The 23,264-nt window shown below is 45.4% G+C and overlaps 3 protein-coding genes across 6 annotated transcripts; 1 reads left to right on the top strand and 2 right to left on the bottom strand.

Annotated features, from left to right (window-relative positions):
- The first annotated feature begins 1,168 nt into the window (after window positions 1–1,168).
- myh6 (myosin, heavy chain 6, cardiac muscle, alpha) lies at window positions 1,169–10,112 on the top strand. The gene is made up of 2 exons (XM_051071544.1): window positions 1,169–6,999; window positions 7,232–10,112. Exon 1 carries the CDS (start codon window positions 1,173–1,175, stop codon window positions 6,972–6,974), a length of 5,802 nt encoding a protein of 1,933 aa, XP_050927501.1. The 5' UTR covers window positions 1,169–1,172; the 3' UTR covers window positions 6,975–6,999; window positions 7,232–10,112.
- Window positions 8,683–12,594, bottom strand: LOC108890043 (complement C1q tumor necrosis factor-related protein 3). 3 transcript variants are annotated; one of them, XR_007813550.1, is made up of 4 exons: window positions 12,337–12,594; window positions 11,889–12,026; window positions 9,577–11,630; window positions 8,683–9,438 (listed from the first exon to the last, which is right to left on the bottom strand). XR_007813550.1 is itself a non-coding variant. In XM_018686804.2 (3 exons), exons 1-3 carry the CDS (start codon window positions 12,521–12,523, stop codon window positions 11,284–11,286), a joined length of 672 nt encoding a protein of 223 aa, XP_018542320.1. In that variant the 5' UTR covers window positions 12,524–12,594; the 3' UTR covers window positions 8,683–11,283. The 3 variants fall into 3 exon arrangements, 1 of the variants encoding a protein (XP_018542320.1); XR_001962098.2 differs by having other exon boundaries at window positions 8,683–9,408; XM_018686804.2 differs by having other exon boundaries at window positions 8,683–11,630.
- Window positions 12,595–14,757: 2,163 nt separating this feature from the next.
- Window positions 14,758–22,847, bottom strand: zbtb1 (zinc finger and BTB domain containing 1). Of its 2 annotated transcripts, none has more exons than XM_018686783.2 (2): window positions 22,574–22,847; window positions 14,758–19,890 (listed from the first exon to the last, which is right to left on the bottom strand). In XM_018686783.2, the coding sequence occupies exon 2, from the start codon at window positions 19,884–19,886 to the stop codon at window positions 17,826–17,828; it is 2,061 nt and encodes a 686-aa protein (XP_018542299.1). In that variant the 5' UTR covers window positions 19,887–19,890; window positions 22,574–22,847; the 3' UTR covers window positions 14,758–17,825. The 2 variants fall into 2 exon arrangements, with proteins under 2 accessions (XP_018542299.1, XP_018542298.1); XM_018686782.2 differs by lacking the exon at window positions 22,574–22,847 and adding an exon at window positions 21,783–22,081.
- Window positions 22,848–23,264: the final 417 nt, after the last annotated feature.

Genomic DNA, 23,264 nt, shown 5'->3' with positions numbered 1-23,264 from the left:
AGACTGTCCGAGATAAAGAGACAGAAACACTTCAGTCGGTCAGAAACACCCCTTGTATCACACAAACATTTAAACCAAAGACTTCATGAAATCCAAAGCGCTGAGTCTCTGCTGCATCACTTCAATCACATTTTCCTAAAACATTCAGGTTATTGATCAGGTATGTGGACAAAGTTTAAGGTTTGGATTCTTGAGTTTTTGAGATTTAAATATACATTTTTAAAAAATGCCCACAACAAAACCTACATCATACAGCAGCACTGATAAAACAAAAGACACTGAAAACAAAAGGACAAAGAGCAAAAAACAGATAAGAAATTAAGTTGAAATTTAAGTATAATGGCATAAGGAGGATATAAAAGATGCTCCACAAAAACTTTTCTTTACAAGTTGAGTAGACAGAAAAAGCCTCAGACACTGATGTAAGACAAACCACTGACTCCTGTCGTCTTCCTTATTTTTCTGGTTTTGTTTTTTTATTTTATTTTAGAAACACACATGCTTAAGAGATTTATCACACTAGCTGAATTCTTCATGCTTATAAACTATGTGTCCATCAAAATAAAAATTAAATAAATAAAAAGTAGTGAGACGGAAGTAAGGCTTGGAATAATGATACTATGACTGTCAATCGTGTACTTACTGTGAACATAATTCAATAGTTATTGTGCCTGCAAACTGAATTTAAATTAGGAACCATTTAATAATTGTTACATTTTTCCTGAGTCTGCACTTTTTCAGACACAAAGATGTCTTTTTTTTTTTTTTAATTTAAGAGGTAATGGCATTAAATCGAGTGGAAGTGGAATATCTGGTCTATAAGCACTGCTCCTGTGAGGATACAGTAGAAGCAGAGTAGAGTCTAAATGAAGAGGTGTCAGGAGTCTTTATCAGCAGGCAGATAAGCAGTGAAACTCTGCTTTTCCTAAAATGGACTTTAACAGCCAAAGGTCTTGAATCTGCCCTCATGGTGCATTCACACTCCCGGGACAAATTTAGTTTGACTTTTTTTTCTTTTCAGTGGTTATCTCCTAATTTGGTCCACAGTGAGCCTCTATAAAAACCCGTCTGTAGTTAAGAGTCTGCAGTTCTTCATCAGATTCACTGGGGAAAACATTCTTTCTCCTCGGTTTGCCCTCTGTTCTGACTGCTGAGGACCTCCACCCTCAACCATGGGTGACGCTCTGATGGCTGAGTTCGGGAAGGCTGCTCCTTACCTGAGAAAGTCAGAGAAGGAGCGTCTGGAAGCTCAGACCAGAGCTTTTGACATCAAGACTGAATGTTTTGTAGTTGACGATAAGGTTGAATATGTGAAGGGACAAATCCAGAGCAAAGATGGAGGGATGGTGACTGTCAAGAAGGAGGACGGAACAACGGTAATCGTGAAGGAGTCTGATGTTCACCCCCAGAACCCGCCAAAATTTGACAAAATTGAAGATATGGCGATGTTTACTTTCCTTCATGAGCCGGCCGTGCTGTTTAACCTCAAAGAGCGATATGCTGCCTGGATGATCTACACTTACTCTGGGCTGTTCTGTGTCACCGTCAACCCCTACAAGTGGCTCCCTGTATATGACGCTGAGGTGGTGGCAGCGTACAGGGGGAAGAAGAGGAGTGAGGCCCCCCCTCATATCTTCTCCATCTCTGATAATGCTTACCAGTACATGCTGACTGACAGAGAGAACCAGTCTGTCCTCATCACCGGAGAATCCGGAGCAGGAAAGACTGTGAACACGAAGAGAGTCATCCAGTACTTTGCAAGCATCGCTGCTGTCGGTGGTGGAGGCAAAAAAGATGCCAGCAAGGGGACACTGGAGGATCAAATCATCCAGGCAAACCCTGCGCTGGAGGCCTTTGGCAACGCCAAAACATTGAGAAATGACAACTCATCACGTTTTGGAAAATTTATTCGCATTCACTTTGGTACGAGTGGCAAACTGTCATCTGCCGACATCGAGACATACCTGCTGGAGAAGTCACGCGTCACTTTTCAGCTCAAGGCTGAGAGGAACTACCACATCTTCTACCAGATCCTGTCCAATCAGAAGCCAGAGCTGCTGGACATGCTGCTGATCACCAACAACCCGTACGACTACTCCTACATCTCCCAAGGAGAGGTAACAGTCGCTTCCATCAACGACTCGGAGGAGCTGATGGCCACCGACAGCGCCTTCGATGTGCTTGGCTTCACTCCAGAAGAGAAGATGGCGGTCTATAAACTGACTGGTGCCATCATGCACTACGGCAACATGAAGTTCAAACAGAAGCAGCGTGAGGAGCAGGCTGAACCTGACGGGACAGAGGCTGCTGATAAATCAGCTTACCTAATGGGGCTGAACTCCGCTGACCTCATCAAAGGCCTTTGCCACCCCAGAGTCAAAGTGGGAAATGAATATGTCACCAAAGGCCAAAGTGTGGACCAAGTCTACTACGCTATTGGTGCTCTAGCCAAGTCGGTGTATGAAAAGATGTTTAACTGGATGGTGGTGAGAATTAACCAATCCCTGGACACTAAGCAGCACCGTCAGTACTTCATAGGAGTGCTGGACATCGCTGGATTTGAGATCTTTGATTTCAACACCTTCGAGCAGCTGTGCATCAACTACACCAACGAGAAACTGCAACAGTTTTTCAATCATCACATGTTCGTTCTGGAGCAAGAGGAGTACAAAAAAGAAGGTATTGATTGGGAGTTTATCGACTTTGGGATGGACTTGCAAGCTTGTATTGACCTCATTGAGAAGCCGCTGGGGATCCTGTCAATTCTGGAGGAAGAATGCATGTTTCCCAAAGCCAGTGACCAGACTTTCAAGTCCAAGCTCTATGATAATCATCTGGGCAAGAACAAGATGTTTGAGAAGCCGAGGGCAGCAAAGGGGAAATCAGAGGCTCATTTTGCCCTAGTTCACTATGCTGGTACCGTGGACTACAACATCAGTGGCTGGCTGGTCAAAAACAAAGACCCTCTGAATGAAACTGTGGTCGGTCTTTATCAGAAATCCTCTCTGAAGCTCCTTAGTCTGCTGTTTTCATGTTATTCAGGAGCTGATAATGACAAGGGAGGTGGCAAAGGAGCAAAGAAGAAAGGCTCCTCATTCCAGACGGTGTCTGCACTTCACAGGGAAAACCTGAACAAGCTGATGACCAACCTGAAGACAACTCATCCCCACTTTGTCCGCTGTCTGATTCCTAATGAGAGGAAAACTCCAGGAGTCATGGACAACTGCCTTGTGATGCACCAGCTGCGCTGTAATGGTGTCCTGGAAGGCATCAGAATCTGCAGGAAGGGTTTCCCAAACAGAGTGCTCTATGGTGACTTCAAACAGCGGTACAGGATCCTGAATGCCTCTGCCATCCCTGAGGGCCAGTTCATTGACTGTAAGAAGAGTGCTGAGAAGTTACTGGGATCACTGGACATCGACCACACTCAGTACAAGTTTGGCCACACAAAGGTTTTCTTTAAAGCTGGCCTGCTGGGAACACTGGAGGAGATGCGAGATGAGCAACTCTCTCGGATCATCACCAGGATCCAGGCTAATGCTCGCGCACTCCTCATGAGAGCACAGTTCACTAAGCTAGTGGAACGTAGAGATGCTCTGATGGTTATCCAGTGGAACCTTCGCTCTTTCCTGGGTGTAAAGAACTGGCCCTGGATGAAGCTCTTCTTCAAGATCAAACCCCTGCTGAAGAGTGCTGAGTCCGAGAAAGAGATGGCCAACATGAAAGATGAGTTCAACAAGCTGAAAGAAGCTCTGGAGAAATCAGAAGCTAGACGAAAGGAAATAGAGGAGAAAATAGTAACTCTTCTCCAAGAGAAGAATGATCTGACTCTGCAAATTCAGTCTGAACAGGATACTCTCACAGATGCTGAAGAACGCTGTGAACAGCTTATAAAAAGCAAGATTCAACTGGAGGCCAAGCTGAAAGAAATAACTGAAAGACTTGAAGATGAAGAAGAGCTGAATGCAGATCTCACAGCTAAGAAACGCAAGCTTGAGGATGAATGCTCCGAGCTGAAGAAAGACATAGATGACCTGGAGCTGACTTTGGCCAAGGTTGAGAAGGAGAAACATGCTACAGAGAATAAGGTGAAAAACCTGACAGAGGAGATGGCTTCCCAGGATGAGAACATCATGAAGCTGACCAAAGAGAAGAGGGCACTTCAAGAGGCTCACCAGCAGACACTGGATGACCTTCAGAGTGAAGAGGACAAAGCCAACAGTTTAAACAAAGCTAAAGTTAAGCTGGAACAACAGGTGGATGATCTGGAGGGCTCACTGGAACAAGAGAAGAAAGTCAGGATGGACCTCGAGCGCACAAAGAGGAAGCTTGAAGGAGACCTGAAACTAACCCAGGAGAGTTTGATGGACTTGGAGAATGACAAACAACAGCTGGAGGAAAAGCTAAAAAAAAAAGACTTTGAGATCTCCCATATAAACTCAAGACTAGAGAACGAGCAGGTGGCTTCAGTTCAGCTCCAGAAGAAGCTGAAAGAAAACCAGGCAAGAATCGAAGAGCTGGAGGAGGAGCTGGATGCTGAGCGTGCAGCCCGAGCCAAAGTTGAGAAGCAGCGCTCTGATCTTTCCCGAGAACTGGAGGACATCAGTGAACGTCTGGAGGAAGCAGGTGGAGCAACATCAGCTCAGGTGGAGCTGAATAAGAAGAGAGATTCTGAATTTCAGAAGCTTCGTAGGGAGCTGGAAGAATCCACCCTTCACCACGAGGCCACCGCTGCCTCCCTGAGGAAGAAACACGCTGACAGTGTAGCTGAATTGGGTGAACAAATTGATAACCTGCAGCGTGTGAAGCAGAAGCTGGAGAAGGAAAAGAGCGAGCTGAAGCTGGAGCTGGATGACTTGTCCTCTAACATGGAGAGTGTGGTGAAGGCCAAGTCAAACATTGAGAAGATGTGTCGTACAATGGAGGACAACATGAACGAGTACAAGAGTAAATATGAGGAAGGTCAGCGAACCATCAATGACTTGACTACCCAGAGGGCCAAGCTGCTCACTGAGAACGGTGAGTTTGGACGTCAGCTGGAGGAGAAGGAGTGTCTGATATCACAGCTGACCAGAGGGAAGAACTCATACAACCAGCAGGTAGAAGATCTGCGCCGACAGCTGGAAGAGGAAGTCAAGGCGAAGAATGCCCTCGCCCACGCTGTACAGTCTGCTCGCCATGACTGTGATCTGCTCAGAGAACAGTTTGAAGAAGAGCAGGAAGCAAAGGCTGAGCTGCAGAGAGCTTTGTCCAAATCCAACACAGAGGTCTCAGCGTGGAGGACAAAATATGAAACCGACGGGATCCAGAGAACAGAGGAGCTGGAAGAAGCAAAGAAGAAGCTGGTTCAGAGACTGCAGGAAGCAGAGGAGGCTATCGAAGCTGTGAATGCAAAGTGTTCATCTCTTGAGAAGACCAAGCATCGCCTCCAAAATGAGATTGAAGACCTGATGCTGGACCTGGAGAGATCCAATGCAGCATCTGCAGCACTGGACAAGAAGCAAAGAGCCTTTGACAAAGTCTTGGCAGAGTGGAAGCAGAAGTTTGAGGAGTCACAGTGCGAGCTGGAGTCGTCCCAGAAGGAGGCTCGATCTCTGAGCACTGAACTCTTCAAACTGAGAAACGCCTATGAAGAGTGTCTGGATCAACTGGAGACGATGAAAAGAGAGAATAAAAACCTCCAAGAGGAGATCTCTGACCTCACTGACCAGCTGGGGGAAGGAGGCCGGAGTGCCCATGAACTGGAGAAGATGCGGAAGCAGCTTGAACAAGAAAAGGTTGAGCTGCAGTCAGCACTGGAGGAGGCAGAAGCTTCTCTGGAGCATGAAGAGAGTAAGATCCTGCGAGCCCAACTTGAGTTCAACCAAGTGAAGGCCGAGATGGAGAGGAAAGTGGCTGAGAAAGATGAGGAAATGGAGCAGGCCAAGAGAAACTACCAACGCATGCTTGAGTCACTTCAGACCTCTTTAGAATCTGAGACAAGGAGTCGAAATGAGGCCCTGAGAGTCAAGAAGAAGATGGAAGGTGACATGAATGAGATGGAGATTCAGCTCAGCCAAGCTAACAGGCAGGCAGCTGACGCCCAGAAACAGCTCAAGAGCCTCCAGGCATTTCTGAAGGACACTCAGCTGCAGCTGGACGATGCACAGCATGGCAATGACGACCTGAGAGAGAACATCACCCTCCTGGAACGACGAAACAACCTGATCCAGGCTGAGCTGGAGGAGTTGAGGGCTGCTCTCGAGCAGACGGAAAGAAGCAGGAAACTGGCTGAACAGGAGTTGACGGATGCAACAGAGCGAATGCAACTCCTGCACTCCCAGAACACCAGCCTGATCAACCAGAAGAAGAAGCATGAAGCAGATCTGGTCCACCTGCAGAATGAGTTGGAGGAGGCCATACAGGAGAACCGCAACGCTGAGGACAAGGCAAAGAAGGCCATCACAGATGCAGCCATGATGGCTGAGGAGCTGAAGAAGGAGCAGGACACCAGCGCCCATTTAGAGCGCATGAAGAAGAACATGGAGCAAACCATCAAAGACCTGCAGCACCGTCTAGATGAGGCCGAGCAGATCGCCATGAAGGGTGGCAAGAAGCAGGTCCAGAAACTGGAGGCTCGCATCAAAGAGTTGGAGAACGAGCTGGAGGCGGAGCAGAAGAGGGGAACAGAGTCGATCAAAGGGGTTCGCAAGTATGAACGCCGCATCAAGGAGCTCACCTACCAGACCGAGGAAGACCGCAAGAACATGGCTCGCCTCCAGGACCTGGTGGACAAACTGCAGCTGAAAGTCAAGTCCTACAAACATGCAGCTGAGGAGGCGGAGGAGGCCGCAAACACCAACATGGCCAAACTCCGCAAGCTGCAGCACGAGCTGGAGGAGGCGGAGGAGAGAGCCGACATCGCTGAGTCACAGGTGAACAAGCTGAGGGCAAAGACCAGGGACGGATCCTCCAAGAAGGGCCTGGATGAGTGAGGAAATCCCAGAGCCAACGTCACAGGTAAATATTCACTCTATAAAACTACAGAATTAACACTTCATATGAAAGAAAAAGAAGCACGAAGTAATAATTTATAAAAACTAAATAAATAAAGATCTACCTCATAGCTCTTACAAAAACTTTCAGCCACAGCTCATGGTCTTCATTGGGAAATGCCAAGTTGTCTATCATGAAGTCTTTGATTTTTCTTCTTTTTTGTCATTAATGTCTGTGAATCTGTTGTGATTGACAGGTTTTCCTGTTCCAGGGTGACTGGAAGAATTCAGCCGAGAAGAAATGAGTGACGGATATTTCATCATTATTAGTAGTAATAACAGTAGTAGCAATAATAATTTGTTATTTTAAATTGAATAAAATAAGTGCCCAGTTAAGATACACACTCTGATTCTGGACAGTGAAGTAGGAGAACATGAAAACAGACTCTCTGAAGGTTTTCTGTGCAGTTCTGACCTCTAGTGGTGCTGTTAGGAACTTTTCAAAGAACATGTGTGTTGTTTGTATCTTGGGTCTGAGAAGGGAGGTTGATTTACATTCCTGCAGATGTTGATAACGTGCTGCAAGAGAAGAACAATTCACATTCACCTACAACCAAAAGAAGGTTTTGCAGATAAACTTTTAAGTCTCCAGTCTGTCAGTTCTCTGTGTTCACTGACCAGAGGAACAAATAGTTTTAAGTGTGTTTGTAATTGTGTCTTTACTTAGCAGTTACCTGCAGGTTAATGAAAACAGTGGTTGATCTGAATCTTGAAGAGTTTCTTTCTATCATGTCCTATCTCAACAGCGTCTGTTTCTCTGACAGATAAACACAGCGATGTTTCAAAATCACAGACATGGTGTAAAAACACTTCATCATTTAAACTCTTCGAACCACCTGGATGAGAAGTTATGTTGTCTTCTGCAACAGAAAAAGAGAAAGATTTTAAACACGTTAAAAACAGATTCGACCACACAACATACAAAAACTCTTTGCTTTTTCTGAATGTGAAGCAAAACTTCAGGGTCAGCTACATTTGTCTTTATTTTACTCTGTTGTTTTACATTCTCACACAAAATGTTAGTTTCTGTCCAACAGCTGCTGAAGCATAAAACCTTCAGACTCATGTTTCAGACATTTACTTGAACTGAATCCTTCAGAGCGAATCTGAATGCCCACATCTCGCTCTCTGAACACTAAGACCCTGTTAATACCTGGGTTTAAAATGTGATCTGTATCCACATCAGGAGAAACTCATGTTAATACGTGGTGTAAACAGGGTGTGTAAGTCTGAGTGTCATGTCCTGGTCATGAAAACTTTAAAACATACAGAAACATAATTCAGACTCACCTCAGATTCTCCAAACAGGTTCAGTTGTTCCACCAGTTTCCAGCCTGGAGAAAAGATCAATACCAGATTATTATTATGATCAATATGAAAGCTGTCAGATATGACAGGTGTGTTGTCATTAATCTGCAGAGAAATAAAATCACTGCTGAGCACAGAGAGCTGGTCTGTCGTCTTTACCTGATGATACATCTGATTCCTGATTGGTTGGTTAATGTGTTCTACAGGTCAAACATTACTCAGGTGTAAACTCAGAAATACTTTGATCACATATGTGCACATCAAAAAACATACTTCCACACTTGCTGGGTCAAAAAATGGACATGAAGCAAAAATCTAACAAAAGACCTGCACACCGTGCTTGTAGTTCCAGTTAATTTTAATTTAATCTGCTGGAGATCTTCAGGCAGAGCTGCTGTACCTGATCAGGTAAAACAAACTGTATTTAAGATGCATTAAGACCAACAAGACACACAAACACATTTCTACACATGTTCACCTCCAATACAGAAACAAAGAGTTTCACACTAAAGCTGGAAATTTGAAAATAAACCCAGAGCTTCAGGTCTTCTCCAGTATTTCCTAACTCTAGGCTTTTATCTTGAAGGCACAATTCTGTAGCTTCCGGTGTGTGAGTCCACCTTGACTCAGTTCAGTTTGAGTATAAAACTGTGGAGGACTCCAGCTGTGATCCACACGATGGAAGGACCGGGATCGTCTGACTGACCTCCTTCAGGTCCTGCAGCCGGACCTGGTCCTCCTCCACCCGGTCCTGACCCTGAGCGGGGCCACAGCAGGATCCACCGGGTTTAAACCATGCGGGACCCGCGGAACTGGACCCCGGGGTTCGGCCCGGCGGAGCGGGGCAAACCGGCGACTTACACCGGGGAGAAGAAGGCACGGCTGGTGGCCAACGCCAACAAGAAGTGGGTGCGGCTGGCCACCGTGGTGGTCTACGTCCTGTCCGTGTCTCTGGCTGCCGTCATCCTGGCTGTTTACTACAGCCTCATCTGGAAACCCACTCCCGGACCCGGACTGCCCCGGACCGGGACCACAACCGGGGAACCGGGAGCCACGACCTCCAGGACTGGAACAGACATCACAGCAGGAGTCAGACCTCAGAAACCGGATCAGAGGAAAACTTTAAACAGGGACAATGACGTCACCAATAATACATCTATTGATCCTGATATAAATGACTCTATTGATCCTGATTACACAGGACGTCACGGTTTAACATCAGGTGATGGTTTACCTGCTGAGACCGGGGACTCTGCTCCGGTCCTCTCAACCGGACCGGCCGAGCCTCCTCGAGGCTTCCCCTCCCCGGCTCTGACCACCGCCGAGCCGCCCGCCGTCACCGCGGAGGATCCGTCCAACCTACCGACTCACCGAGCCGCTGTGAGCCGGGAAACAGCAGCTGAGGCCGGGTGGACTCAGGCGGACTACTCCGGGTCCGGTACGGAGGAGTGAAAGTTACCGAGACTGTTTCAAAATAAAATGTGACTTTATGGATTTCATAAGAAAAAATCAACCAAAGGATCATTCTTACAGTCAATACAGGTTACTATTGATCAGATGATTATAGATATTTATTAATGAGATCAGGTTTTATCTGTTTAGTGGATCTGCTCCTCTAACAGTTTATTATTAGTTCTTTCTTTAAAGAAAATGTTCTGTTTGTTTTACAGACTGAAGCTGAGGTGAAGTTTTCTCTCAGGTCACAAAACACAACATGAAATATTTTGACTGTTCAACTGTTCCATTTCAACAATAAATGATTTTTTTTCCCAGCATGTTGTGTTAACATTTAGTTTATAAAAGCTCTGTCCTGCTCTTTGATAAATCAGGGACTTTGATGTTGAATTTAAAATATATAGTTTCAAGGATTTTACACTGAAAACTCTTTGATTTCATCCATTAATTAACACAAACCCTGAGTGAAGTCATAAAATCTTTGTCTGGAGGAAACCAAGATGATTTCAGTCTGTTAAATGACCTGCTACCAGTCCATCTCCTCCTCTGAGTGAAGTCCAGATGAGAAATCTGATCCTGGATAAAAACTTCCTGTGATCAACGCAGGAAGGAAGAGACGACGGTTCATTAACTCAGCAGCTGATTTTAGACTAGTTCCTGTAAATCCTGTTTACTTCAAATCCTGAGGAACATTTTAACATCGCAGCGTCTCCATCTTCTATATCTGATCCACCACTGAAACATCAAAATAAACTATGACAGAGATTAAAACAGGAGCCAGAAAAACTAAAAGAAACTAGAATCACCAGCTCAGGATTGTAGGTCTGCACCAACCAGTCTCCAGCTACAGTTTGTTAGTGTCTGAATTCTTAAAGTTTCTGATCCTTCAGGTTTAGTTGATCAGATCATCTTCACAGATGAACACCACTATTCTGATGTTTGAAGCCTAAATCCAACTTCCAGAAGTAAAAAGCTAATGTTAGGCTATAAACCAACTACACCACGGTCACATGACGTCAACGTCTCCACCACTAAGCTTCCAACTGGTCATTTCATTTAGCTCTGAGCTCTAAGTCAGCGCTAAATGAAACAGGACGTTTGTGATTTGATGTTGTTACTGTAACAGAGTACTTTTACTTTACTTCTCCTTCCATAAAGTTATGAATCTAAATTCCTCCCCCTCCTCAATATTACTGTTTTTTTAAACTTTGTTTTTAACTGCTGCTGTTTAAAGTTGTCACCAAACTGTCAGGATATAAAATTGATTTTATTTCATTTATTTCCGACCTCTGACTCTGGATGATGATTTTCAGGCTGATTAATGCTGGAGAATGTTGTTTCAATAACCTACAGGTAAAGAGCTCAGCTCAGGGCGTGCTCAGGAAAAGATCTGAGGAACAGGTGTCTGACTGAGGTCCAGTCAGACTGTATGTTGGCTCTTCAAAGGTTTCCTCCTGTGACTCTTGATGCGGCTGAATTTTAATCTTTAAGCACTTTCAGGAACTGATCTAAGAACGATTGCCTTTGTCGTCGCAGCAGCTGTAGGTGCGACAGTCGCCGCCTCCATGGGGAAGACGAGGAAGCCGCTGAAGGTGCTGAGTCGACTCTGGTCGAAGATGCTCTTCTCAGCCCAGAGGGTGATGGAGAGCTGGTCACCCGCCTCCAGGACCAGGGTCATGCTGTTGGAGGCACTTCCATGGGTTCCCCTGGTGTCGAAGACAGCAAACATGTTCTCACCGTTCTTCATCAGCGCTGCATTCATGGACCCAGGGCTTCCAACACAGCCGGTAAATCGGATGTAATAGAGTCCTCTGATGGGGGCAGTGAAGATGCCTGCAGTCAAAAAAAGGCGGGAAACATCTTGTTAGAAGGAACTCAGTTCAGGACTTAGAGTCTTAGAGCCTAAAATAAAAAATACGGTTCTACGCAGACGATAAGCATGTTTTTCTGATTAATCTCAGACTGATGTTAAAGTCATTTATGTGTTGTCTTCAGTGGTCGAATCAAAAAGAAACAGCACAGCAGAGCGACAGATTTCAGTGTGAAGTTTTGTCTGATGCAATGTCCTGAACCTGAGCAGGTGAGTTATACCTGTGTTGGGGTCATATGCCTCGCCAATGTTTGTCGTAACCTTCCTGAAGACCAGCTTGGTATCAGTGTTGAAAGGTCCGTGATGGGTCCACTCTGTGGTGGTGATGAGTGAGGCTGAGAACGCCACCTGATATTTAGCTGCAGGAACAGACAGGAAGTTTTGTTAAGATACAAGAAAGTGACTACGGACTACCTTTTTGTTGAAGAGTAAGATCTTTCTAAGGATCTAACTCTTTAATAAAAGGTCTCTCTCTGTAGGAAGTTTCATGAACTTCAGTCCAGGGTCGTTGTCTTTGTTACTTCAGGACCATGAAGGATGGAGACTAAAACATCAGGCAGACAAAAGTGTCTGTCTGAATGAACAACAATAAAACATCTTCCGAACAGTTCAACAATGTAGTCTTAGTTCAACTTTATAAACCAGAGTCTGAAACCTCTGCTGACTGACCTCTGTCCTCTCGCTCTCTCTCCAGTTTCTCCACTCTGGTTTTCAGGTCCAGCAGCAGGACTCTCAGATCTGCCTCTGTGGTTTGCTCTGGATTTAAAATCAGACTATCCCCATTTTCGTCTGTGAGGACCTGAGCCCTGACCAGACCACAGCCCAGCAACACGACCAGAAACCAACCGGACATCATGTCAACTGTCAGCCCAGTGGGACTGTCGGTAGGACAGGAGACACCGTGGACTAAAACCCTGAAGTGCTCTGATCAACATGTTGATCAACGTTAGTTGGACTTTAAACTGAACAGTGTTTGTTTGAACTCTGAGCTGTTGAGTCATCCAAATAAACTCGGACCAAAACACCAGAGAAAGTTCAACATGAATTGTGTTGGACTTGGACCTGTTGGTCTTGATAAACAGACTAAATGTAACATGTTGATCTTAATCCAGGTGATTTACTGTTTATCTCCAGAACAGGTCGTGTTTATCCAAACCTCTGAATTATTAAAAATCAATCAAAATTATTAAAACAATAAAAAAGCAGCAAATCCTCACATCTGAGTAACTATGTGAATGAAATGATTGAATGAATCACTAAAGCTTCAGCTCTTGTTGTTGGTTTCATCTTTTATATTTTAGAAGTTCTGCAGTAAAACCTCACTTTGTGAAAGAACCAGTGTCTGTATCGGTCTGAATATGGTGCAGTAGAAGTGCCTACAGCACTAAACACACTCACACCTGTGCTCTGAGGATTTAGTGTCCTGACATTCACCTGTGAAAAATAAAAACAGCACTTTATTATTCAGTAATCCATCATGTGTTAATCTGAACCACAGAGTTTTAATCTGCTTCAATCATCCACCTGTTCCCTCCGTCACAACCACAAACAGCAGGTGGTTTCTGACTCCAAAGATCGAGGTTTTCCTCTTTCTGCAGCTGCAGGGTCTCGTCTGATCTTTTAATAAAAAAAACAATTTAACATAAATTTTATTGTTCAATTTAATTGGTCGGTCTGATGTTTCAGGAATCAATCAGAGGTCGATCAGGACGTTTTAAAGGATTAACAAGGTTTCCTGTCGGCTGCAGCTCAGCTCCCTTTAATCCCATCAGATGAGGAGTGCATCATCCATCATCTACTCTATTCCCTCTGGACTCTACTCTGTTTTATTGATTTTATTTTTAACCCAACGGTCCATGTTTAGATCTGAGCTGACAAGCAGAGAAGAGCTCAGGTGTTCAGGAAGCTTGTTCCACAGGTGAGGAGCAAAGACACTAAAAGCTGCTTCACCTAGTTTGGTCTTGATTCTGGGAAAACCTGTCCCAGACCACCTGAGGGTCTGGACGCTTCAGAGAGTCCACATGGATCAGGTTCAGACCTCAGACCATTTAGTTCTTTACAGACTAATGAGAGGATTTTAAAACCTGAACCAAACTGAGACATACCTGTTGAGTCTGTCAGTCAGCAGAGTCCAATCATGTGGTCTGGATGTTGGAGGTGGACAGGACTTCATCCTGGTTTGTATTTGGATCACAGGTCGGCAGCAGAGTGAACAGTCTGGCTTACAGCACCCCCCCTGTGGACAAACACTGGACTGCAGAGTCAGACATGTCGGAACAACAACACACTAATAAAACAATATGGTGATATTCTAAAAACAACATCAGACCATACTCAGATAGACATGGTTAGGTAACTTACATTTTACTGAAGTTTTCCACTGAGAGAAAATGTCAGGACAGAAGTTCCTGAACTGAATCTCTTTAGACTGAATGAACTGTTGAACAATTCTCAGAAATTCTATCAATATTTCTTTCTTTCTTGTTATTTATGGTGACATTTTATAGATTCAAATCAATTTGTTACATGATTCTGATAAAAACTGAAGTTAGTGTCAGACATAACTGTCTGAGGGAAACTAATCCATCACATTTAACATCATCCCATCATCCCCTTACTCTCTACATTTTGTATCTTGACAAGTTTTTATCTCGTTCAAATAAAACAGTTACATTTTTAGTCTGTAGACGTCCAACAAAATGAAACCAGAGCTGCTTGAAAGGAAGGAAAAGCACATTTAGACACATTTAATACAATTTAAAAAACAAATACACTGATCAGCTCCAACATTAAACCACTGACACTGATCATTTTGTTCCAGTGTTCTGCTCGGAAACCTCAGCTCCTTCATTCATCTGGATGTTACTTTGACTCGTCCCACCACCTAAACACTGTTGTAGACCACCCTAACCCATGGCAACAGGGTCCTCCCCCAGCAGGACAAACCCACTACTCCACCACGCTCAGAAATGTCTGGAGGAACACGACGAAGAGCCCAAAGAGCCCAATACACAATATTAGACAGGTGGTTTTAATGTTGTGGCTGTTCAGGGTAAAGTAAAAACAAAACCACTCAGAAACATGTCAGAGTTGTTTCTTCACAAACAGAAATTCACTTGGTTTATTAAGAGCTTAAGAAAGACTTGTGTTTATTCCAAAGAGATCAGAACGACATTTTTCCAAAACTCCACAAACTGAACATCAGCAAGAAAAAGCTTCAGAGCAACAAACGACCTGAACACAGAGAGGCTGAACGCCGTTCTCCAACACCTGGACTCAGACAGACGGACAGCTGATGGATCTGACAGACGCACCAACACCATTTTAAAAAGGAACATTCTCACATTTCTGTCCACCAGCTTCTACATCCACAGTCTCCAGGGTTTTATGGGGATTTCCAGGATCGTTTTCAGGCCTAGATCCTGGTTCAGAAGATATTTTAACAAAGTGATAGTCATCTACAGAGACTGCAGCAGAGACTACCCAGTACACTAAGGCTTCTTTTTGAACTGGCTCCAGTCGGTACTGAACTGGACGAGGGGCTCTGATCTGATCTGGACTGAATTTGTTTGAGCTGGTTTTGAAGCAGCCTGGGTTTAACTAAAGTGGTGTAGTTTGATTCTGAACTGGTTTAAGTTTGTTCAGCACTGAACACGTCTCAAATCCAGATGTTCAAGACTTTGTTAGTTCAGAGGCTAAAGTGGCCTCAGACAGTTTATCTCCACATGAACTCAAATCCTCCTCGACTAAACTGATTGTCCAAATAATTGTCCAAGTAAGGTGACGTCTGCTGCCACAGCATTTAACCAGATGAATCATTTCATCTCCTTTGGTGTTTAACGAGCCTGTAAATCAACTCTTATAAATATCACCTTTAAATCAATTTCAAATAAACACACTCAACACTACAGGCGTCCAGGACAAATACAGAGAGGATACGTAGGTCCTCACTGGTCTGGACTGGTTCTCACCTGGTTTAGGCAGGTTTTTAAAAATGGTTCTGGGTTAGTTTGAAACTGGTTTGGACTGGTGAAGGGGGTTCTGGGCTGGTCAGTGCTGGACCTGAGCCACTTGTGTTGAGTTTAAAGAGGCTGGATTCGATTAGATGTCGTACTGGATCTGAGATGTTGATTTTTGCACTTGGTTTTGGTTGGTTCTGAACTAGTTCTGAACTGGCCATGAATTTAGGATTTACCCTAAACTGGTTTTGTTAAGGTCTGATTATGGCTGAACTGGTTTAGGTTGATTCTGGGTTTGTTTAGGTCAGTTTGAAACTGGTTTAGCCTGGTTAGAGACCGGTAAATTGGTTATTATTTGTTTGGAACTGGTTTTGAAGGTGGATTAGAAATTATTTAAACCGGTTCAAAACTGGTTGAGGCTGGATGTGAAATGTTTGGGATGGCTATGACCCAGTTGGGGTCAACTGGTTCAGGTTGATTGTGAAATGGCTTGGATTGGTTGAGTACTGATTTAGGATTCTTTATAACTGGTTTCTGTGTTGGAAGTTGTTCTGATCATATGTGGTGTGGTGAACAGTCTCAGACAGGAGCACAACTGCAGTGAAAACAACTTTACATGACTCATAAGGCATTAGAGTAAGTCGAAGTGTAACATCTTGTTTTTCAGACAGAAAATGATCTCAGTCCGGCAGCTCGGTGCCAGCAAGCAGACCATCTCTAGTGTTTTGTTGTTGATTATTTTCATAATCTGCCGTTTACAGATTCACCTTGAAAAGGTGGTGGGGGGTGTTATCTGTGACTGTCCACCCCCTTCATGCATCACTGTGAAGAAGACAGTAAGGAAAAAGACTGAGACACACTGCTGCTAGTGTGCACCACTGTTACAGTAAAGGCACCAATCACAGAGCATGTTGGACGGCAAGTGAAAGTAAAGGGAGGAGGAGTACGAATCAGTGCGGTGTCAAACTCACAAAACAAAGAATCAGGAAGCAGAGTTCAGTCCTCATCCACAGACTGTGCTCACTAACTACAACATGAAAAACTCAACATGTTTCGTCTTCAGAGACTTTAGTATTCTGGGACATGAGTTGACATCAAAAGTTAGAAAACGTTGACTCGAACTTGAGGCACTGCCGCCCGGGCAATTCACTCCAAAAACAAACTCAGCTGGTCGTCATCACCGCTCTTCATGCATCTCTACGCTGCCTCTGTTCACCGCCCTGGTTCGGGAGCCACATCAAGCGTTTGGCCGTTTCCCTTCAGCGCCCTGAGGAAACACCAGTTTCGGTTTCTTTTGGAGTTCACTGCCGGTCTTACCATGAGTTCACACTGCGAGCAACACAGTTGTGAACCAGTCGGGTGGAGGGGCATGATGGGAGATTTTTTCTCGACAGGACTGCTGAACTGTGGGCCGGAGACAAGTTTATCTGATAAGTCCATCTCTCTCCACCTATCAACAAGACTTTGGTACATTCTAGTGCTAAAATGATTTGTCGATTCACAGATGAGTTAATTGACCAAACTTTAACAGTCTGGTAACCAATTCCAACTCATTTTCTTGTCTTATTTCTTTGGGGTTTGTTACAGCTTAAAGAATAATTTTAGACTCTGGGAACTAAAGATCTGCTTCCGATTGATGTTTCAAATTTCCTGAAATGCAAACATCATGCATCACCTGTGTAAAAAAAAACCCAGCTTCTTTATAAATATTCTCAATAATAATATACAACTTGTTAGCTATTTAGCTGGTTAGCTATGATGGGCGTCTAACTCCACCAGCGGCTGAGGCTGAACGTTTTAACAGTTAGCCATGTTTCTAAACTTGATTATTTCCCACCATTACGTGATTGTTTCATCTAGACATTGATTCTGGCATTTATCTGACCGACGACAAGAAGTAAACATCTCATAAAATCTTGATTCAAAGCGATGAAAATGTGATGCACACCGTTCTGAGCTGTATTAACGTACTGTCATCTTATCAAAGTAAAAAGCTGCAGACTGATACAGAGTCATAACAGAGCAACCAATCACCAGCCCCGCTGCTCGCAGTATGAACGCCCGTTTAGGTTATGCATATACTTAAAAAGTGCAGATTAAAAAGTTGTCTTTTTGGGGTTCAAGTGCATACATTTGTTCTCACATTTATGGCTTTTTAAGTAACAAACTAGTATAAATGCAGAGGACGGTTTGGATCGTTCATAGTCTCTTGGTGTGCTTGGAGTTATAGTGGCTCCTCATGTCTTTACGGAGGCGGAACTTTTCTCCACAGACGCCGCAGATGTACAGGTGGACATCCATGTGTTTCTCCAGCTGCTCTCCACCAGGGAAGATCTGGAAACACACCTGGCAGATGGTTTCCCCAGCAGACAGGTGGGAGATCATGTGTCGGACGTGGTCGTGTTTGAGGAATGTTCCCTGGTCGCAGACCGGGCACACATAGCGTGCCATGCCTTTGTGCATGTCGGTGTGCAGCCGGAGCTGGCGCTCCCTCAGGAACTGCTTCCCGCAGGTTTGACAGGTGAACTGCTTCTCCTTGGTGTGGACGGTGTAGTGCTCCCGCAGGTGACAGCGTTGGTAGAAGCCTTTGCCGCAGATGCTGCAGAAGTGTTTGCGACGGTGATCCGGTTCGGCGCCCTCCTCCAGAAGCACCGGGCGGAACAGCTCCTGGTCGTGGCAGGACAAGGTGTGCTCCAGTGCTAGGCTCTCGTTCTGGAACAGGAGACCACAGTGAGGGCAGGCCAGGTCAGCAGCTTCCAGCAGGCCCTCCTCCATCCCCTGCGGCTCCTCCAGCAGGGACGCCTCATCCTCCCCATGGGAGTCCGATTCCCCGCCATGGGATTCTCCACAGCGCTCTGCGTGTTCCTGGAGCTGCCGCCCTTTGATCAGCACCTGGCCACACCGTCCACAGGCACATATATGGCCCATATGGTTGGACAGGTAGTGGGCTGACTTGTCCTCCTCTGTTAACAGAGCACCACACAGTTCACACGGGGCACAGTTAGCATCCTGCTTCTCATCTTTGACTTTACGAAGCTTCACAGGAATCCCTGAATCATCACTGCTGGACATGTGGACTTCAAAAGGCTCACTGCTGTTCTCCAAACCTGAGACGCCAGGCTCTGGTTCACGGTCCGATCCGGTTTTCTCTCTGAGCAAGTCTTTACGTGTGGTATCACTGAACCGTGTGCTACAGTCTCTGGTGGTGTGCTCACCGACCCTGACCACCTCAATCTCAGGGAATATGCTCTCCTCTGGTTCTGTCTTGATGGAGATGCTCCTGGTCGATCCGGGCTCGGCGTCTGTCCCGGCTGCCACTGACCTGATGGTGAGGTCAGAGTCAGCCTTGGCCTCGGGCCAGTCGTCTTCACCTTTACAGTGGACCCTGTGTTCCTCTGTGCTCTCAGATGCAGAGCTCTCAGCTTTACTGGAGTCATTGTCACCCTCGGCGTTACCTCTTGGTGGATGATAGGCCTTCCGGTTAGTGCAGGTTAGGATGTGCTCGATTAAAAGCTTCTCACAGCTGAAGACAAAGCCGCAGTCGTCGCAGGTGTAGGTGCGGCCAAACCGAGGACGGTCTTTGAGGGTTGAACTTCTGCCACCGGATCTCTTTCTCAAGTCACATGGCTGCTCGCCTGCTCCATCTACAGCTGGTGGTGCCACTATCAGAGGAGCGTTCACCACCTCCTCCGCCACCACTGGTCTGGTGACGGTTGCCGGGACAGCTGGACGTCCGGCGCTGCTGCTGGCAGGTTTTGGTAAACGTTCCCCCTCCGGCGCAGTAGGCCTCTGCTGCTCGTACATGCGAACTCCAAACATCATTTTCCCACCGGCGGGGCCTGTAGAGGAGCTGGATGAGGAGGAGGAGGAGGCGGAGGAGGAGGGGGTGAGGTTGGAGCTTCTGATGTCCCTGAGATCCTCCAGTGAGTCAGGGATGTAGTACATCTGCAGATAGGCCATGGAGGCCTTGAGCTCATCGAACTCATAGCTCCCCACGACAATGCGTCCGAGATACATGAGCTGCAGGATGAGGTCAAAGCACTCTGCGCTGATCTGCATGTTGCTGAGGTCCAGGCGGCCTGCCCCCTGCTGGTCCCGGATGAACATCATCCTGAAGTAGGAGCTGCAGGCTGCCAGCACGGCCTTATGCGCCCTGAAGTAAATGTCACCGATGGCGATGAGGCAGTCACACAGGAAGCCCCACTCCCGCTGGTTGTTGAGCTGCTGGAGGACGTGATCACTGTGGCTCGGCCTCGCCATCGCCCTGCAGACAACAGAGGAAACCATGAACAGAGACATTAAATGGCTGCATTCTTTCTGCTGTGAGGTTTCTCTGTGGTCGACTTTTATTATGTTGCAGAGTATTTCACAACGTTTGGCTGCTTGAGCTCAGCGAGGCAGAACCAGCTCTCAGTCCTGAGATGACTCATCAAGATCAGACCTGAATAATTAAGAGACTCCAGTCATTCAGATCCTGTTTCATCAAACTTTATCATTAGACTTAAGGGGATTTCTCAACACGCAGTCCGCCTCTCACCTCTCTATATCAGGGGCTTTTCAGGCTGGATCATTAGCACGGACAGAAAACTAAACCTAGCTGGACACATCAATTCACATCCGTAAAAATTTAAAATTTCATTTAAATTAAAATTCGTACAAGTCTGCTGTGTTCTGTACATGATTTTATTGCGATGTTACGACATTCATGGTTGATTTGGCAAAAGAAAAGACATTCACGTCACAGATCTGAAGTTGAAACTAGTTTTAACATCACAGCCAACAGCTTGTGACAGCTGATGACGAGCTACAGACGGACTGATGGAGAAAGAGATAAACGACGAGTCTCTGCTGGCGACATCCTGCACTGAAACCACTGAATTGCTCTGATTTGATAAAGTGTGAACTGATAAAACAAACACATCCGTCACTGATTATCTACAATTGGATTTATTATTAAGGTCAAGTCCAGATCCCCAGGACCCCGCTGACCCTGACACCCACTTAGTTTGGACTGCAGACTCACCTGAACTTTAATTAAAACGTCTCTGTGTCGCTGTCAACACAGGTCTCAGCTGCTGTGGTGAAAAAATCCTATTTATTAATCAGAACAGCAGGTGATCTGTTCACACAGGACTCACCTGAGTGTTTACACTGTACAGTATCATACAGGTAAATCTATTAAACAGCTGACATGACAGTACTGAACGACCTGAGTCAGAGTTACAGCTCAGAGGTAATTATCACCAATGTTATCATCAATTATCATCAATAATCATCAGTTATCTACAAACTAAGAATCTGAATGGAATTAATTATGATGGAGGACAAACATGAGAAAGTTTTTGATGGGAAGAAAATCTCTGACCAGTGTGAATATAACTCAGATTTAACATATCAGTTACTGCTTTAACAATTAGTCAGTCAGAATTTATCTGTGCATCATCAGCTTACATCTAAAAAATCTAAATATTGCATAAAACGCACAGAAAACTAAAGGTAATATTTTCATCGTCCACTGATCTGACCTTCATTTTCTCCATGAATGACCTGAGATTCTGTCCTCAGGTGTTTAGTCTGACAAACAGTCCAGGTGAGGGAACCAGATGTGTTCAGGTTCCTGTGTTTACAGGTGACATCACTCATTCTGATTGGCTGAACGTCGGACAGTGGACAGTGTTCACACCACAAATGAGTAAATTTAGATTGTGTGATTGTTGTGGTGAGAGTGTGAACTCACTTCACGTGAATATAACAACACTCAGTTCTTATGATTTAAATTCTGTATCTATTTCTGTGCAGGCCATACATTAAGACTATCATGAAGAAGGACCGTGATACACAGACTGTTAGGGCAGGTACCTCCACCTGTGACTCCTCATCACAGGTGTAACAGGTAAATAAGTTCATTATTCTCTCATTGGAATAAAACGTTTACACAACAAGCTTTCAGAGAAGAAGTTAATGTTACATCAAGTCTTCATCACAGAGAGAGAGAGACAGTTTTACATCTCTGCCTTTAAAATGCCACAACACGGTAACTGACTGTCAAACTACCTATCCACTAAATATTAATCGACTAATCGTTACAAACACACCGGAACACCGATTTAAACTTTCACTTTAATGGATGAAAACGACTAAAACCTCGACGTTTACCCAGAGTTCATGTGTTTCAGGTCGGTGTTCGGTGGAGTTGTAGCTGAGAGTCCACACCAGACTCCGTTAAAAAAAAAAAACAGTAAAATAAGAGGAGTTCCAGTCACGGTGAGTCGGTTTACCGTCAGCTCACCGCCCGCCCCCGCAAGCCCGCCACGGACATGCGGGGGGGATATTCACGCAATCAGTGGCTGTCAGTCACCGGGAGACCCGCCATTAGAGGCCCGGTTGAGGCCGGAGAGAAGCGGGGAGAGTGACCACCGAGGAGCAGGGAGCCTGGTTCAGGGCAGAGCGGAGGGAGAGGCCGCGCTCACGAGCTAAAATGGAGATTACAGCTCCGCGGCGGTTAGCTACGCCAAGCTAGCTCCTGTTAGCATCGATCACACCGGAAGTTGTAGGGGGTACGCCTCCAAAATAAAAATGGGTGAAATTTGACAACGAATGAAAAGGATGAGGGTAGTGCGGCGTGTTCAAACAGTCATAGTGTGAATATATTTTCATTTTACTAAAACATTGACATTACCCATTTTTAAATCCATCTGATACTTTTCAAGATGCCTTAAACCACTGATTTATTTACTACGTTTTACTTTGAAAACGCACACCGGATGTAGTATATGTAAACGCGGCGGTGTGACGTCTTCAACGATATCTCTCCCGCAAACAGCCCCGCCACCCCCGCACTGCCGCCCGCACTCAGCTAGCACCGACAGCAGCAGGCCGCGGGGATTTTTTTTTTACTTTTCTCGGCCAAGCGGCTCCGAGGGCCAGACAGAAAGCCATCGACTCACCGTGTAAACCGGAGGCCGGCGGAGGAGCTGCTGCAGTCGGCGGCGGGTGTGTGTGCGTTCCCGGGGCCCCGGAGGCTCCTATCCGGAGGTTTGTTGTGTTCAGGCGGGGAGAGGAGACGAAGGAGAGTCCTCTTCTTCTTCTCCTCCTGCAGGATGAAAGAACTTCCGCACAGTCTGCCGCGCCGTCAAGCCGCGCACTGTCAGGAAACCCGAAGAAGAAGACGGGGTGACTTCCGGTCAAAATACTGGCCTTCAAAATAAAATAAAGTTAACCTGGAAGTTTCCTGTCTTGTGGGGGAATCTTTTCATTCTTCTTGTGATTTGCTTCGAAAGCACAAACTTACATAAATAAATATGTGTAGTTATTTAACTAAGAAGGGCTCTCTTCATATATTTAAGCTTTTCTGTAAAATCTTCACTGATAAACACAGAGTGTGGGTTTGACGATAAAAAAAAGTGGAACAGGAAACAAACCAACCTGTAATCATAGAGAGTTTACATCCAGTTTAAAATTAAACTGTGAAGAATTTAAATATTCTCACAGAAGTGACGACCAATTGAAAAATTTGACAGGAAGTGCCTCGTGTTGTCGAACTTGACGGGGTGAGTCGAGGCCGCGTGCTAACTGGATCCATCAGAGAGGAGGATCCGATTAAGAGGTCTCACTCTGAGCTGATTTTCAGGAACCTGG

Source organism: Lates calcarifer, linkage group LG7_1 (genome assembly GCF_001640805.2).
Source record: "Lates calcarifer isolate ASB-BC8 linkage group LG7_1, TLL_Latcal_v3, whole genome shotgun sequence".
Lineage (NCBI taxonomy): Eukaryota > Metazoa > Chordata > Actinopteri > Centropomidae > Lates > Lates calcarifer.
This window is presented reverse-complemented; position numbering and strand designations above follow the sequence as displayed.

Coding starts and splice junctions, on each gene's coding strand:
- myh6 (XM_051071544.1), top strand. CDS start 1,173: ATGGGTGACGCTCTGATGGCTGAGTTCGGGAAGGCTGCTCCTTACCTG.
- LOC108890043 (XM_018686804.2), bottom strand. CDS start 12,523: ATGATGTCCGGTTGGTTTCTGGTCGTGTTGCTGGGCTGTGGTCTGGTC. Junction 12,027..12,336: donor GAGAGAGCGAGAGGACAGAG/GTCAGTCAGCAG, acceptor CTGTTCCTGCAG/CTAAATATCAGGTGGCGTTC. Junction 11,631..11,888: donor GGCATATGACCCCAACACAG/GTATAACTCACC, acceptor TTTTGACTGCAG/GCATCTTCACTGCCCCCATC.